At 41.8% G+C, this 12,129-nt stretch overlaps 2 protein-coding genes across 3 annotated transcripts in view; both read left to right on the top strand.

Moving 5' to 3' along the window:
* Positions 1–7: 7 nt before the first annotated feature.
* Positions 8–12,129, top strand: part of CRYZ (crystallin zeta) — a 28,586-nt gene continuing 16,464 nt past the window's right edge. The window contains exons 1-3 of one of the 2 annotated variants that reach the window (XM_059135977.1): positions 9–122; positions 8,560–8,676; positions 10,229–10,381. In XM_059135977.1, coding sequence (XP_058991960.1) covers positions 8,566–8,676; positions 10,229–10,381 — 264 coding nt within the window. In that variant the 5' untranslated portion in view covers positions 9–122; positions 8,560–8,565. Of the gene's footprint in view, positions 123–8,559; positions 8,677–10,228; positions 10,382–12,129 lie in introns of both variants that reach the window. The other variant, XM_059135978.1, reaches the window with a different exon arrangement.
* On the top strand, positions 3,626–6,359 carry LOC131809204 (protein FAM98A-like). Its single transcript, XM_059135976.1, is given in 1 exon segment — positions 3,626–6,359. A coding segment is annotated over 1 exon segment (1,554 nt). The 5' UTR covers positions 3,626–3,635; the 3' UTR covers positions 5,190–6,359.

Below are 12,129 nucleotides of genomic sequence, written 5' to 3'. Positions count from 1 at the left end.
AGGGCGGGGAGACGGGCGCCGGCGAGGCGGAGCCGGCAAGGGTAGAAGACGCCCAGGTCCGTCCCCTTTTTCGTGGAATCTGAGCTAGGCTTCGCAGGTTTTGCGTCCCCGCTCTAGAACCGGGTAAGTGGTTTTTTAAAAAGTCCGCTTTAGTTGTTGAGGCAGCGGGTGTCCCCGCCGCTCGGCCACGGAGGAGCCGAGTTTGAGTGCGGTTGCGCTCTCGTCCCGCGGTCTGTCCTGGAGGATCGGAAAAAGGAGCTCGTGGCCCAAGACCTTTCCCTCTGGGGGATGCGAATTCCTCATGCGTAAATAACGCAGGGACTTTCGCTTGCCGGCCGCGAGCCCCCATTCTGGTCTTCAGGGGGGGTCTGCGTTTGGGCTGCACCCCGCAGGGCGCCGTGGGTCCCGCTCCCGCCGCCAGGCCTGGGCTTGGGCATTCGGGCTGCAGCCGGCGGCGGTGTGCAGCCAGCCCCGCGGCGGGAACGGGCTGGTGCTCAGTGCACCCAGCCCCGCGGCGGGAACCGGCTGGTGCTCCGCGCCTCTCCCGAGCTCCGCCCGCCCGGTCGGAAGTCGCCTCTTGCCATCAGAGCTGCTGTGTTCCTTTTGGAAAGAAATGCCTAGTTTCCTGGACCCCCTCTCCCCACCCAACCCCGGTGACCCTGACCCAGAATGATTTTCAAAGGAAAAAAAAATTACAAAATAACCACGTAAACACATCGTTAAATGTTCACTTCGTTCCGAGACGAGGCTTTTCTCAGTGACCAGGGAATGCGTTAATGATTGAACTCTTGAAAGGCCGAAGTTTGGACTGCTCTCGGAAAAGTTGTGCGATTCCCACTGAAGCCGTCTGTGTCTGGTCCGCAGCAGCAACTCCCACCGAGCTCTTCCCCAACCCTGGAGAGCGGCCGGCCTAGTTCCATCCAATCCTTACATCCAAGAACCTGGAGAGGTCTTGAATTACCTATTCAACTCCTTCTCCACCACCCCCTCTTACCAGAACTGGGCACTGAGATCCAGACCAAGAAAGCAACCTGACAAGGTCACACAGCCAGGCAGCCACATTTCTTAGGTTACTTTTAATTTTTTTTATTTTTTATTTTTTTACATTTCTAGCTTAAGACTATAAAAAAAAGAGAAGGCTTACATGAAGCATTCTTGATCAACAGCAGCACATTTCCTAACGATGATTCTCCTTCCAAGTTCTAATTTTTTTTTTTAGGTTGTACCAGAAATTCTTTTCATCTTACGCCCTTCTCTCATTAAGTGCCCTTGCTCTGGCTTTGTGACTTGATTTCTTCATTCTGGATTAAAATACAGTTCTAACATTTTCCCCATCCCTTTAGTTTTTATTAAACCAAACAGACTGAAACAGAGCATAGAAAAAGATCACTGAGGAGGAATTTTAAATTCTGTATTTCCTAGATTTCCGAAGTATGCTTGGCAACTTTTTAAAGGTTTTATTTATTTATTTGACAGAGAGATCACAAGAAGGCAGAAAGCTAGGCAGAGGGGGGTGGGGGAAGCAGGCTCCATGCTGAGCAGAGAGCCTGCTTGTGGGGGCTCCATTCCAGGACCCTGAGATCACCACCTGAGCCCAAGGCAGAGGCTTAACCCACTGAGCCTCCCAGGTGCCCTGCTTGGCAACTTTTAATGGGTCAAAAGTACAACCAAAAATTAAGCCAGGTCCTCTAATTTAAAATTTACACTTGATGAATAGAAAAATCTATTTGAAAACACTAGCAAGGTGGCAGACCTGCTGACATGGAAATGATTTAGTCTAACAGAGCCTGGTACGTGCTGGCATGCTGTGGAGGGCTCACGCAACTGTTGCAGTTAATCTCGGCCAGGATGGCAAGCAAGGGAGTACTGGCCCCTTTTTACAGATAAGGAATTTTTACTAGTTTTCTGTCACGGCCGGCGCGACACATTGACCAGGGAAACGTAAGGGTAAGAGGATGGCGAAAAGAAATTAAGAGACAAAAAGATGGGGGCAGGAGGGACACTGAGGAGGATGTCCAACAGGGCCAATTTTATTCCACATCTTACAATCATTTATAAGGCAGATCACAACAGAAGGAGTAATACATCGTACCTAGTTAGATGACTGCAAGTTTCTATAACAAGTTTACATTAACTACAAGCAAACCTCGTGATGCCAGGTAGTCTGGGCTAGTGCCATTAGCAAGACAATCAACCTGGGAGTGGATTATGGGAGGGTCAGGAACAACAAGGACCAACTAAGAATTCTTGACCCTGACCACATTGTTCCCTTCTGTAGGGAGAAGGTGTGGGAAGTCACGTAGGGGAGTGCACTACACACAGCACCGACCCTTTCTCAGTGTTACTCAACTTTCCCGTCCTTAACCTTCTCAAGGTGTCCCGACTTTGAAGGAGACACCAGTCAGGGCCTGGTTTGGTCCTCGACCCCAACCGTGTCGTGGCCTCCACAGTTTTCCTAATAGAATGAGGTCCTGTGTATCACTACTGGATCACCCTAACTTACAGCCTTTTGGAAACTTTCACACTCTGAGCAGATGCCTTAATCATAAAATATGTAATCCTACCTGCGGGTTAGTTGAATTTCATATTGCTAGCTCAGCCTGTCTCACTATCATCATTATAAGGTATATTTTTAAGAAGCTAAGTATCTTCTATGCCAACATTTCAAAGGGTAAGATGAAAAGGATTGTATAGTAAGGAAAAAAAATCAATCAACATTTAACATACTAGAGTTCTAGCTCTGCCTCTGTGTGACCCTGGTGAGTCTCTTAACCTCTTAGAATGTTTTCTCATCCATAAAATGAATGATTTTAATTCAGGTTTCTGCGTACAATTAAGTGGTTGCTTTCCTCCCTATTGTGAAAATAATTATACCAGTGGGCATAAAATACTTGGTTTTTAGAAGATCAGTTATTAGGGGTTTAAGGATTATAATTACTATTAGCATATTGTATTATTTTATTCTTTTTATTATTCCCTTTGACATATCCCCTTATGTATTATATATTATGAAGCAGGTGATGGTTCTGTGAATAGTTGAAGGGGTTTTTCAAAGGCAATTTGTGCAGTTTGAAGCCTGATCCATCATAGTGGCAAAGGCTCAGTAGGAAATAAGATGGACAGAAGCAAAGGAGAAGACAACGCTGTCAAGGTTATGCCTGGTCTCCTTACATGCTTGATAGGATAAGATGGTAGTACTAGGTGAGGCAGCAGAGTCTTCTAAATCCAGTATTAAGGATGAGTATCCTTTTTCCTTTGTTCTTTTTTCCCAACTTAGTAGATACCAAAATGTAGGGGAGGAAATGTATATGTTAGATAATTTTGATAGATTCTATTTCAGAGTAATTTTGCTTTTATTACTGTTACAGTTCTTTGAGGATAATAATGATGTCTGTTCGGTGAAAAGCTAGAGGCAGGTGCTTGAAAGAAATAAATATGTAGGAAATAGGTAAAAGTGGAAAAGTCGCTGCAGATCTTACATGGTGTATGTAGCTGTGTGAGAGACTGAGCACAGTTAACAGGAGCTAGGAGGAGGGTTGGGGCATTTTCTCTTTGCCCTTTGTGTTCTCTGGGGTTAGCACAGTGCCTCGCTTACAGTTAATGTTCAAAAACTACATGCTGGATACCACAGTAGCATGGAGTGTGACCTCATGGAGACTGACATCTTGGAGTCGTTGGAAGATCTAGGTTACAAGGGTCCATTGTTGGAAGATGGCGCTCTATCTCAGGCAGTCTCTGCTGGAGCCAGTTCCCCCGAGTTTACCAAACTCTGTGCTTGGCTGGTGTCTGAATTAAGAGTATTCTGTAAATTAGAGGAAAATGTGCAAGCAACTAACAGCCCAAGTGAAGCTGAAGAATTCCAGCTTGAGGTGAGTGGGCTACTAGGGGAGATGAACTGTCCATATCTATCACTGACATCTGGGGATGTGACCAAGCGCCTTCTCGTTCAGAAGAACTGCCTCCTTTTGCTCACATACCTCATCTCAGAACTAGAAGCTGCCAGAATGCTCTGTGTGAATACTCCTCCAAAAAAAGCTCAAGAAGGAGGCGGTAGTGAGGTCTTTCAAGAGTTGAAAGGCATATGTATTGCTCTAGGAATGTCCAAACCTCCAGCCAATATAACTATGTTCCAATTCTTCAGCGGGATTGAAAAAAAATTAAAGGAGACATTAGCAAAAGTTCCACCTAACCATGTGGGAAAGCCTTTATTGAAGAAGCCAATGGGACCAGCCCACTGGGAAAAGATAGAAGCAATTAACCAAGCCATAGCCAATGAATATGAAGTTCGGAGAAAGCTGCTAATAAAACGTTTGGATGTCACTGTCCAGTCTTTTGGCTGGTCTGACAGAGCTAAGAGTCAGACAGAAAAATTAGCAAAGGTTTATCAGCCAAAACGTTCAGTTTTGTCTCCTAAAAGTACTATTTCTGTTGCCCACCTTTTGGCTGCAAGACAAGACTTGTCGAAGATTTTAAGGACAAGCAGTGGCTCTATAAGAGAAAAAACTGCCTGTGCCATCAATAAGGTGTTGATGGGCAGGGTGCCTGACAGAGGAGGTAGACCCAATGAAATTGAACCTCCACCTCCAGAGATGCCACCATGGCAGAAAAGGCAAGATGGGCCCCAGCAGCAAGCAGGAGGCCGAGGAGGAGGGAGAGGTGGTTATGAACATTCCTCATACGGAGGATGAGGAGGTCATGAACAAGGAGGAGGGAGAGGTGGACGTGGTGGCTACGACCATGGTAGCCGAGGGGGAGGAAGAGGAAATAAACATCAAGGAGGCTGGACAGATGGAGGGAGTGGAGGAGGAGGTGGCTACCAAGATGGTGGTTATCGGGATTCGGGTTTCCAGCCAGGTGGCTATCATGGTGGTAGCCACAGTGGTAGCTATCAAGGCGGCGGTTATGGTGGCTTCCAAACATCAACATATACAGGAAGTGGATACCAGGGTGGTGGATATCAGCAGGACAATAGATACCAAGATGGTGGGCACCATAATGATCGAGGCAGTGGTCGTGGAGGGAGAGGGGGTCGCGGAGGCCGAGGTGGACGTGGAGGCCAGGGAGGAGGTTGGGGGGGGAGGGGGAGCCAGAATTATCACCAGGGGGGACAATTTGAACAGCACTTCCAGCATGGAGGTTATCAGTATAATCATTCTGGATTTGGACAGGGAAGACATTATACTAGTTGAGGCTACAAAACCTTATACTTTTGCTAGAGCTCACGTAATAGAAACATAGTTTCAGAATCCTGAGTCCAGCATCAATTTTGAATTAATGTGAGACCACAGGTGGCAGGCAGATTCCTGCTTGGGATAAGTATTTGTAGGTCTTCATTCGGTTCAGTTGGGTTTGTTTGTGGGCTTGTTGTTTTTTTTTTTTTTTTTTTTTTTTTAAGGACTTACATAATGAAGTTTGTTTGAGAAACACGTACAACATCTCCTTTATATAAAGAATTTTTTAAAAGGTAATTAAAATTGCCTTTAACTGACCAGTAGACTAATTCCACAGTCAGAACATGCATACTTTTTTGGGAAGAAATTACTTGAATAAGTAGTTTTCAAAAAGCGGTTTTTTGGAAATGAGGATTCTCCTAGATTTTTTTAGATTTTCAACTAGGAAACCTTCCTCATATTAACAGTCCATTTGTATGTGTTTTCCTGAAAGTATTCTAACACCTATTTTCCAAGCACAGTTCTGCCCTGATTGGCTTTTTATTCAGAGAGGTTATGCCACATTTGCTTCATGATAGACTCTTAAGTCAGTTCCTATTAAATGAGCTCTTCTGCAGATAGCACATTCAGTAGCCTTATCCTTTTGATGGAATACTGTACCATATGCTCAATTCTGAAAACCTTGAACATGGCCAAAATCCGTAAAGATTATAAAGCAAAAACTAAGTTGTGAACCTATAGTACATGTAGGCATTTATATAGTATAGCAATTCAGACTGACATGCATCCATTCAAAACAAGTTCCTCCTTAAACTTTATTTTTACTTGAAATCTGTTAGAAGAAACAGCAAACTGAAATTTGTTTTATGCACGAGTTAATACCACTGGCTCAGCAAACACAAGTTAGTTTGCCTTGGGCAGGAGACTTTTTTTGTAATGGAAGAAATGCACTACCAAGTAAGAGGACAGATTTTTGCTTAGTGCAGGAGGCCCTTTATTATTGCTGCAGAAAACAAAAGCCTGGCTGAGTTGATGTTTTACATTCTCCTTTACTGAAATCGACATGAAGCTTCTTGCTGGGTTTTTGTATACATAAACATTGTCAAGCTGTGAAAGAAAATGGCTGGAGGTGTGCTTTGTGTGAAAGGTGAGCAATAAAGTATCTGTATGTTCAAAAAAAAAAAAAAACTACATGCTGAATGAGTAATAGCCAGTGTTTGCTATTAATATTTTGTTTAAATGATTCTCCAGACTGAATTGTTTGAGGTGAAATTCTTGTTTATAATCTGAGTCCCGTAAATATTGTTATGTAAAATCAGAGGTGATTATGGAATTATAGAATGAAGAATATTTTAATGAGTAAGAAAGGAGAAAAGAGATGGGAAAGGAATCATGATGTCTACATTTGCAGGGTTCAGTGCTTGATGCTTGCCGTGTCTCTACCACAGTAACCCTGAGTGGGAGCCCAGTTTTGAGAGGAAGAAGCTCAACAAAGTTGATTGCCTTGCCCAAGGCCATCTGGCTAGGAAATGATAGAGCTGGAATTGATACTGAAAGCTGTCAGATTCCAAAACCTGTACTCTTTCCAAACACTGTGTTGACGGCAAAAAGGGAAAAGAAAGCTGTGTTATCTCCAGAATGGAAAACTATGAGCTGAGCAGCCTTGTTTCTTATTTTTGTTGCTGCTGGGTTTTTTTTTTTGTTGTTGTTGTTGGTTTGTTTTATTGTCTTTATATTTTCACTTTCTTGTCTAAGAAATACCTGGCCTGAGTGAAGAGCTAGATAGAAATTCAGTAGTGAGACTGCTGGTGGGTATGGAGTGACCCGCCTTTTCCAGGTCCTCACCCCGCACAGGTGTCACCCTTAGGGACAGCTCAGCTACTCTACAATGACCTTAGGTTTATGTCTTCTGCCTGTTTCTGCCCCCTTCTGCCCCCTTGTATTTGAGGTTTGCCCTTTAGGACATGTCACTGCTAAACCACCCTCTAACAACAGACAATTTACTTTCTCCTCTGTGCTGGTACTGTGTGGCATCACTTAAAGAGTCTTAAAATGATACGCTTTTTGGTTAATTATATCAGGAACTTTCCACCAATAACACGATCAAACTGCTTTTGATCGCCTCCCTGTACTTGGAGTGACATTTTATAGTTACCACATAACTGTTCTGAGTAGTCCTGTGTTGAACTTCAATATAGTCAAAGTCTGAGTTCTTTCATCTCAAGTCCTACTTTCTGCAACTCTTTTTGATCTTTCGCCTACTCATGGTTGACGAATATAATTATTCCAGAAGTTAGCAACGATGTTCTGGGTGGTGGCAGAGTCTAACTAACTATTTGATGTGGTTAATATCAAGAAATTGTGATAAACCACAAGCAAAATTATGGAGATACAGTCAAAAACCTTTTTGTTTCATTGCCATAGGTATGGAAGATTTCCATAATTAGCTATTTTCCTATTCAAATGTTGTTTACCTTTTCTTTTAACTCTGAGTTTTCATTTTAATGATAACAGTGGTAGAAAAAAAGTAACAGTGATAGGACAGAAAGGTTAACTGTAAATGACCCTTGTGATTTATAAAAGATTACATAAAGCAGTCTTTTTAGTTTTTCATGTTTTCCTCCTTTGTTAAATTGAATGAACTAAATAAAGCTAAGTATTTCACCATTGATAAATCTCAAAAACTTAATGTTGAGAAGAAAAAGCAAGTTGCAGAATTAAGTACAGTATGACCCAATCTAAGTAAAGTTTGGGACCGTGCAATACAATAACACATGTTGTTCCATGAAGTAGTGATAGGAAGTCATGCCTGGGACTGATGAGCACTGAGTTTATGGTAATAATCAGCACTTAAAAGGCTGGGCCAGGAATGGGTTTGGGGATGGGTACAGAAGGCTTTAGCTATGTCTATAATGTTCTAGGTTTTTAGAATGTTGAGATTTATTAAAGCAGGGGGCAGGTAAGTGTGTTCATCATATGCTTTATGATTCTCTCTGTATTTGAAATATTTCACAATCTAACAGAAGGTCTATTTATCCAATGTTAGTAAAACTTAACAAATTTCTAAGATGTAACAGCACAAGCTTGCCCAAAAAGAAACCCAAGATACTGTTTCATGCTATGTCTAGCCAGATGTTTTTGTTTGCATGTTTGATTCCCTTGTGGAAGGCACTGAATCCCTACAGGAAGTAATATCAAGTATTTTGCTTTGTAGCTGAAGGATTTGTAAGATGAAAGGTCCTTAAACATGAAATGAGATCTGTGTAAGCTCATGATTTAAATTGTTGTTTGAAAAATTGTTTGATCTGCCCCCTCCAGGGGGAAAAACATAGTGATACAGCCTAGATACCATATGACAGTAGATTATTTTTTTTTTCTTGGTGTCTAGATCACCATGGCGACTGGACAGAAGTTGATGAGAGCAATTCGAGTTTTTGAATTTGGTGGACCAGAAGTGCTGAAACTCCAGTCGGATATTGCAGTACCAATTCCAAAAGACCATCAGGTGGAAATAATTCCATAAAAATAGGCAATAATTACACTGAGTGCGAGTCTCCAGAACATCAGGCTCATGTTGAAAAAAAGCAGATTCACAATAATTCATGAACACAGTGGATTAGGACAGTTTATACTGATGCTATAAAGAGAGCATAATTATAACTGTTAGTGAGTTACATCCATGAAAAGGGAAAATAACTTGCTCAGAACATTTTTGAGGTTGAGGATCATCTATGAAGTGCAATAATTGAATTTTTCTGCATGGAGTCATAAGTAGTTTTGAACAAGTTATTCTATTACAAACTTTCATGATTTCTATTTTGTGCACAGTAGGAAAATCATTTTCTTCTGCATACATGCCTCCTATATATGATTTAAGAGAATTTAAATGAAGAGTTTAATCATTTCCGGTGACTTTAACAATATACTTTCTCATTAAAAATTATGTATTTTTATTACTGCACCTTCCATGACTTCCAAGTCTCATTTCCTTAATGAACCTTGAAGCATCTGAGAGTTTTTACAGTTTGGCCATAACCTAACTTTAGAGATTCATATCTCATTGCTCCTTTTCAATAGACTGTGCTGTTACAAGCAGCATTGTCTGGTTTCCCCAAGAGCCGATTTTATTCCTTCTGTCTTTGCACATACTATTACTTCTATCTGAAACATCCTTTTCTCCCATTCTGAAAGAATATCTACTCTTCTTTTAGGGCCTAGCTCGGATACCATTTTCTTTGTAAGGCCTTCTCTTACTCTTATAGCAAAAGATATCATTACATATTAAATAAGGTAAAATTAGCTTCTGTGGTAGATGTAACCTCAAAATCTCAATGGCTCAACATTAGAAAATTATTTCTCATTCACTAAATTCCAAAATTCTAAAATATCAGTGGGTAACTCTCAAAGAGTGATTTGTGGACCCAGCCTTCTTCCATCACAGGGCTCTCCCACCTTCAACACCTCTGTCTTCTGGGGTCACTTCTATGAAAGGGTGAAGGCACAGTGTGGATTGCCTAGAACATCTTTATGAGCCAGAAAGTGGCTCTGGTCACTTTTGTTCACATTCTGTAAGGACCCAGGAGGAGGAGGAATTGGGTTTGATGAGCACATAAAGGTTTGTGCCACACATCCTCTCAAATATTTCCACTACTATTTTCCCATTTTTTTTTTAAATTTTTATTTATTTATTTGACAGAGATCACAAGTAGGCAGAGGCAGGCAGACAGAGAGAGGAGGAAGCAGGCTCCCCACCAAGCAGAGAGCCCGATGCGGGGTTCAATCCCAGGACCCTGGGATCATGACCTGAGCCAAAGGCAGAGGCTTTAACCCACTGAGCTACCCAGGTGCCCCCCAAAATGTTTTTAATATAACACATTAATAAGCCTTTCTGTTTTATCTTTTTTATGTATATGTTGGTTTGCAAAACTAACAGGAGCCCATTGAAGGTGAGGTTTTCCTATCCATTTTTATAATTTCCATAATCAGTAGAGTCGTATCATTAACGCTGAATGAATACCTGAATGTTCTGCGTGAACGAAAATACATTGTCATTGCAGGTTCTAATCAAAGTCCACGCATGTGGTATAAACCCAGTGGAAACATACATTCGTTCTGGTACTTACAGTAGAAAACCGCTCTTACCCTATACTCCTGGTTCCGATGTGGCTGGCATAGTAGAAGCCGTTGGAGATAATGTATCCACTTTCAAGGTATTACATTTTAAATTATTTCCATTTTGGCTTAATATTTTTCTTAAAATATTTTAACATAGCTTTTAAAATGTGTCGTTAGTCTTTAAAAGGCCCTGTTATAGATTAAGGAGAGCATTTGCGGTGATGAGCACCGGGTGTTGTATGGAAGTGTTGAATCACTGTATTGTACACCTGAAACTCGTATTACACTATCTGTTAACTAACTGGAATTTAAATAAAAACTTCAAAAAAAATGAAAGGCCCATTACACAATTTCTGCCACTTGGGGGACTCCTCTATTCAAAAAAGAGATTGGCTTTTATCTAGAGGTCTTCCTAGTTTCCATTGTTGGGGATAAGCGCTGGGTAAATTCTCTATCTTCACATTCTCACAGAATTCAGCTGTGATCCTTTTGATGTAGGAGAAACATGTAAGGACCGAAAATAGGCAAGGAAATGATACTATTTCCTCTCAATAATACACAAGCCAACATAATGTTTAATTCTTTCTATAAATTTAGTTTCATAAGATAAAGGAAAGGCCAATTCTTTTGAATAATAAGTAAAAGATGAAAAGAATGCCAGGTCAACTATACATTTTTGGAGCTCTGACTCAGATCAAGGTGACTGAGTCAATGAAAATATTATGATCGGGGCTTTTGTTATTTATATGCCAAAAGAAATCTAAATCATAGATAGCATATTCATGTTCCAGCATCTTTCCTCATAATTCCTTGACCTGCTCCACTTTGGCAGCACACTTACCAAAATTGGACCGAGACAGAGAAGATTAACGTGGCCTCTGCACAGGAAGGCATTCCGATTCCTGTGGCTGTGCTCCCCTCAGCCCGTGGCAGTCTGGCTTCTGCCCTCATTGCTCCACTGAAACGCTTCTTGCTAATGTCGCTAATGGCCTCTCTATTGCTAGAGTTAATGGGCCCTTTTATGTCATTATCTCTCTTGACTTCTTGGTGACATTTGACACTGTCAGCCACTTAACTTTTTCTTAAAAAAATTTTTTTTCCTTTCAGCTTCTATGACATCATTCTCTCCTGTCCTTTCCCCCAGTTCCACCTAGGCATTGTTTTTCAAGCTGCTTTTTCTCGGGATGCTCCTCAAATTTCAGAACTGCCCAGTATTCTCAATCTCGTTTTACACCTCTGCTTTTGGTATTCTGTGCCTTCTTCAGGATGATCCCATGGTTTCCATGATCACATGTGATGTCTTTAGGTTAGAATTTTCCACTAAGCTGTGAACCTGTCCCGTCTAATAAGGTAGCCACTAGCCACATGTGAATTAAAATTCATATTAACTTGAAGTAAAATAAAGGAGTCAGTTGCTCAGTCACACCAGTGACATTTCAGATGTGTATAGCCCCTGTTTGTAATGGCTGCCCTACTGGACAGTGCTGATACAGAACGTTTACATCTTCACAGAAAGTTGTGTGGGAGCTGTGGGAGACGGGACCCACGCCACCAGCCCTTGGTAACCTCATACACAGTGTGTCTGAAACAGAGCTTACCTTTTGTCATATCAGATCAGCTCTGCTCTTATGCGAGTATGTTGGTGACATGGTGGTTTCACTCCCCGTCACTCAGCTTTCCCTCGCGAAGATGGTTTTCTCTTGTGTCCTTCTGTGCCCACTGCCTGGAGTTCAGGTTATGCTGCCTAGTCTCTTACCTGGATATCTGTGACAGATACCTAACTGACCACCTGCTCTCCTTCCTCCACGAATCTATCGCTGCTCCATAAGGGATGTGTTCTGAA

The sequence above is a fragment of the Mustela lutreola genome, chromosome 10 (assembly GCF_030435805.1).
Source record: "Mustela lutreola isolate mMusLut2 chromosome 10, mMusLut2.pri, whole genome shotgun sequence".
Taxonomy (NCBI): Eukaryota; Metazoa; Chordata; class Mammalia; order Carnivora; family Mustelidae; genus Mustela; species Mustela lutreola.
This window is presented reverse-complemented; position numbering and strand designations above follow the sequence as displayed.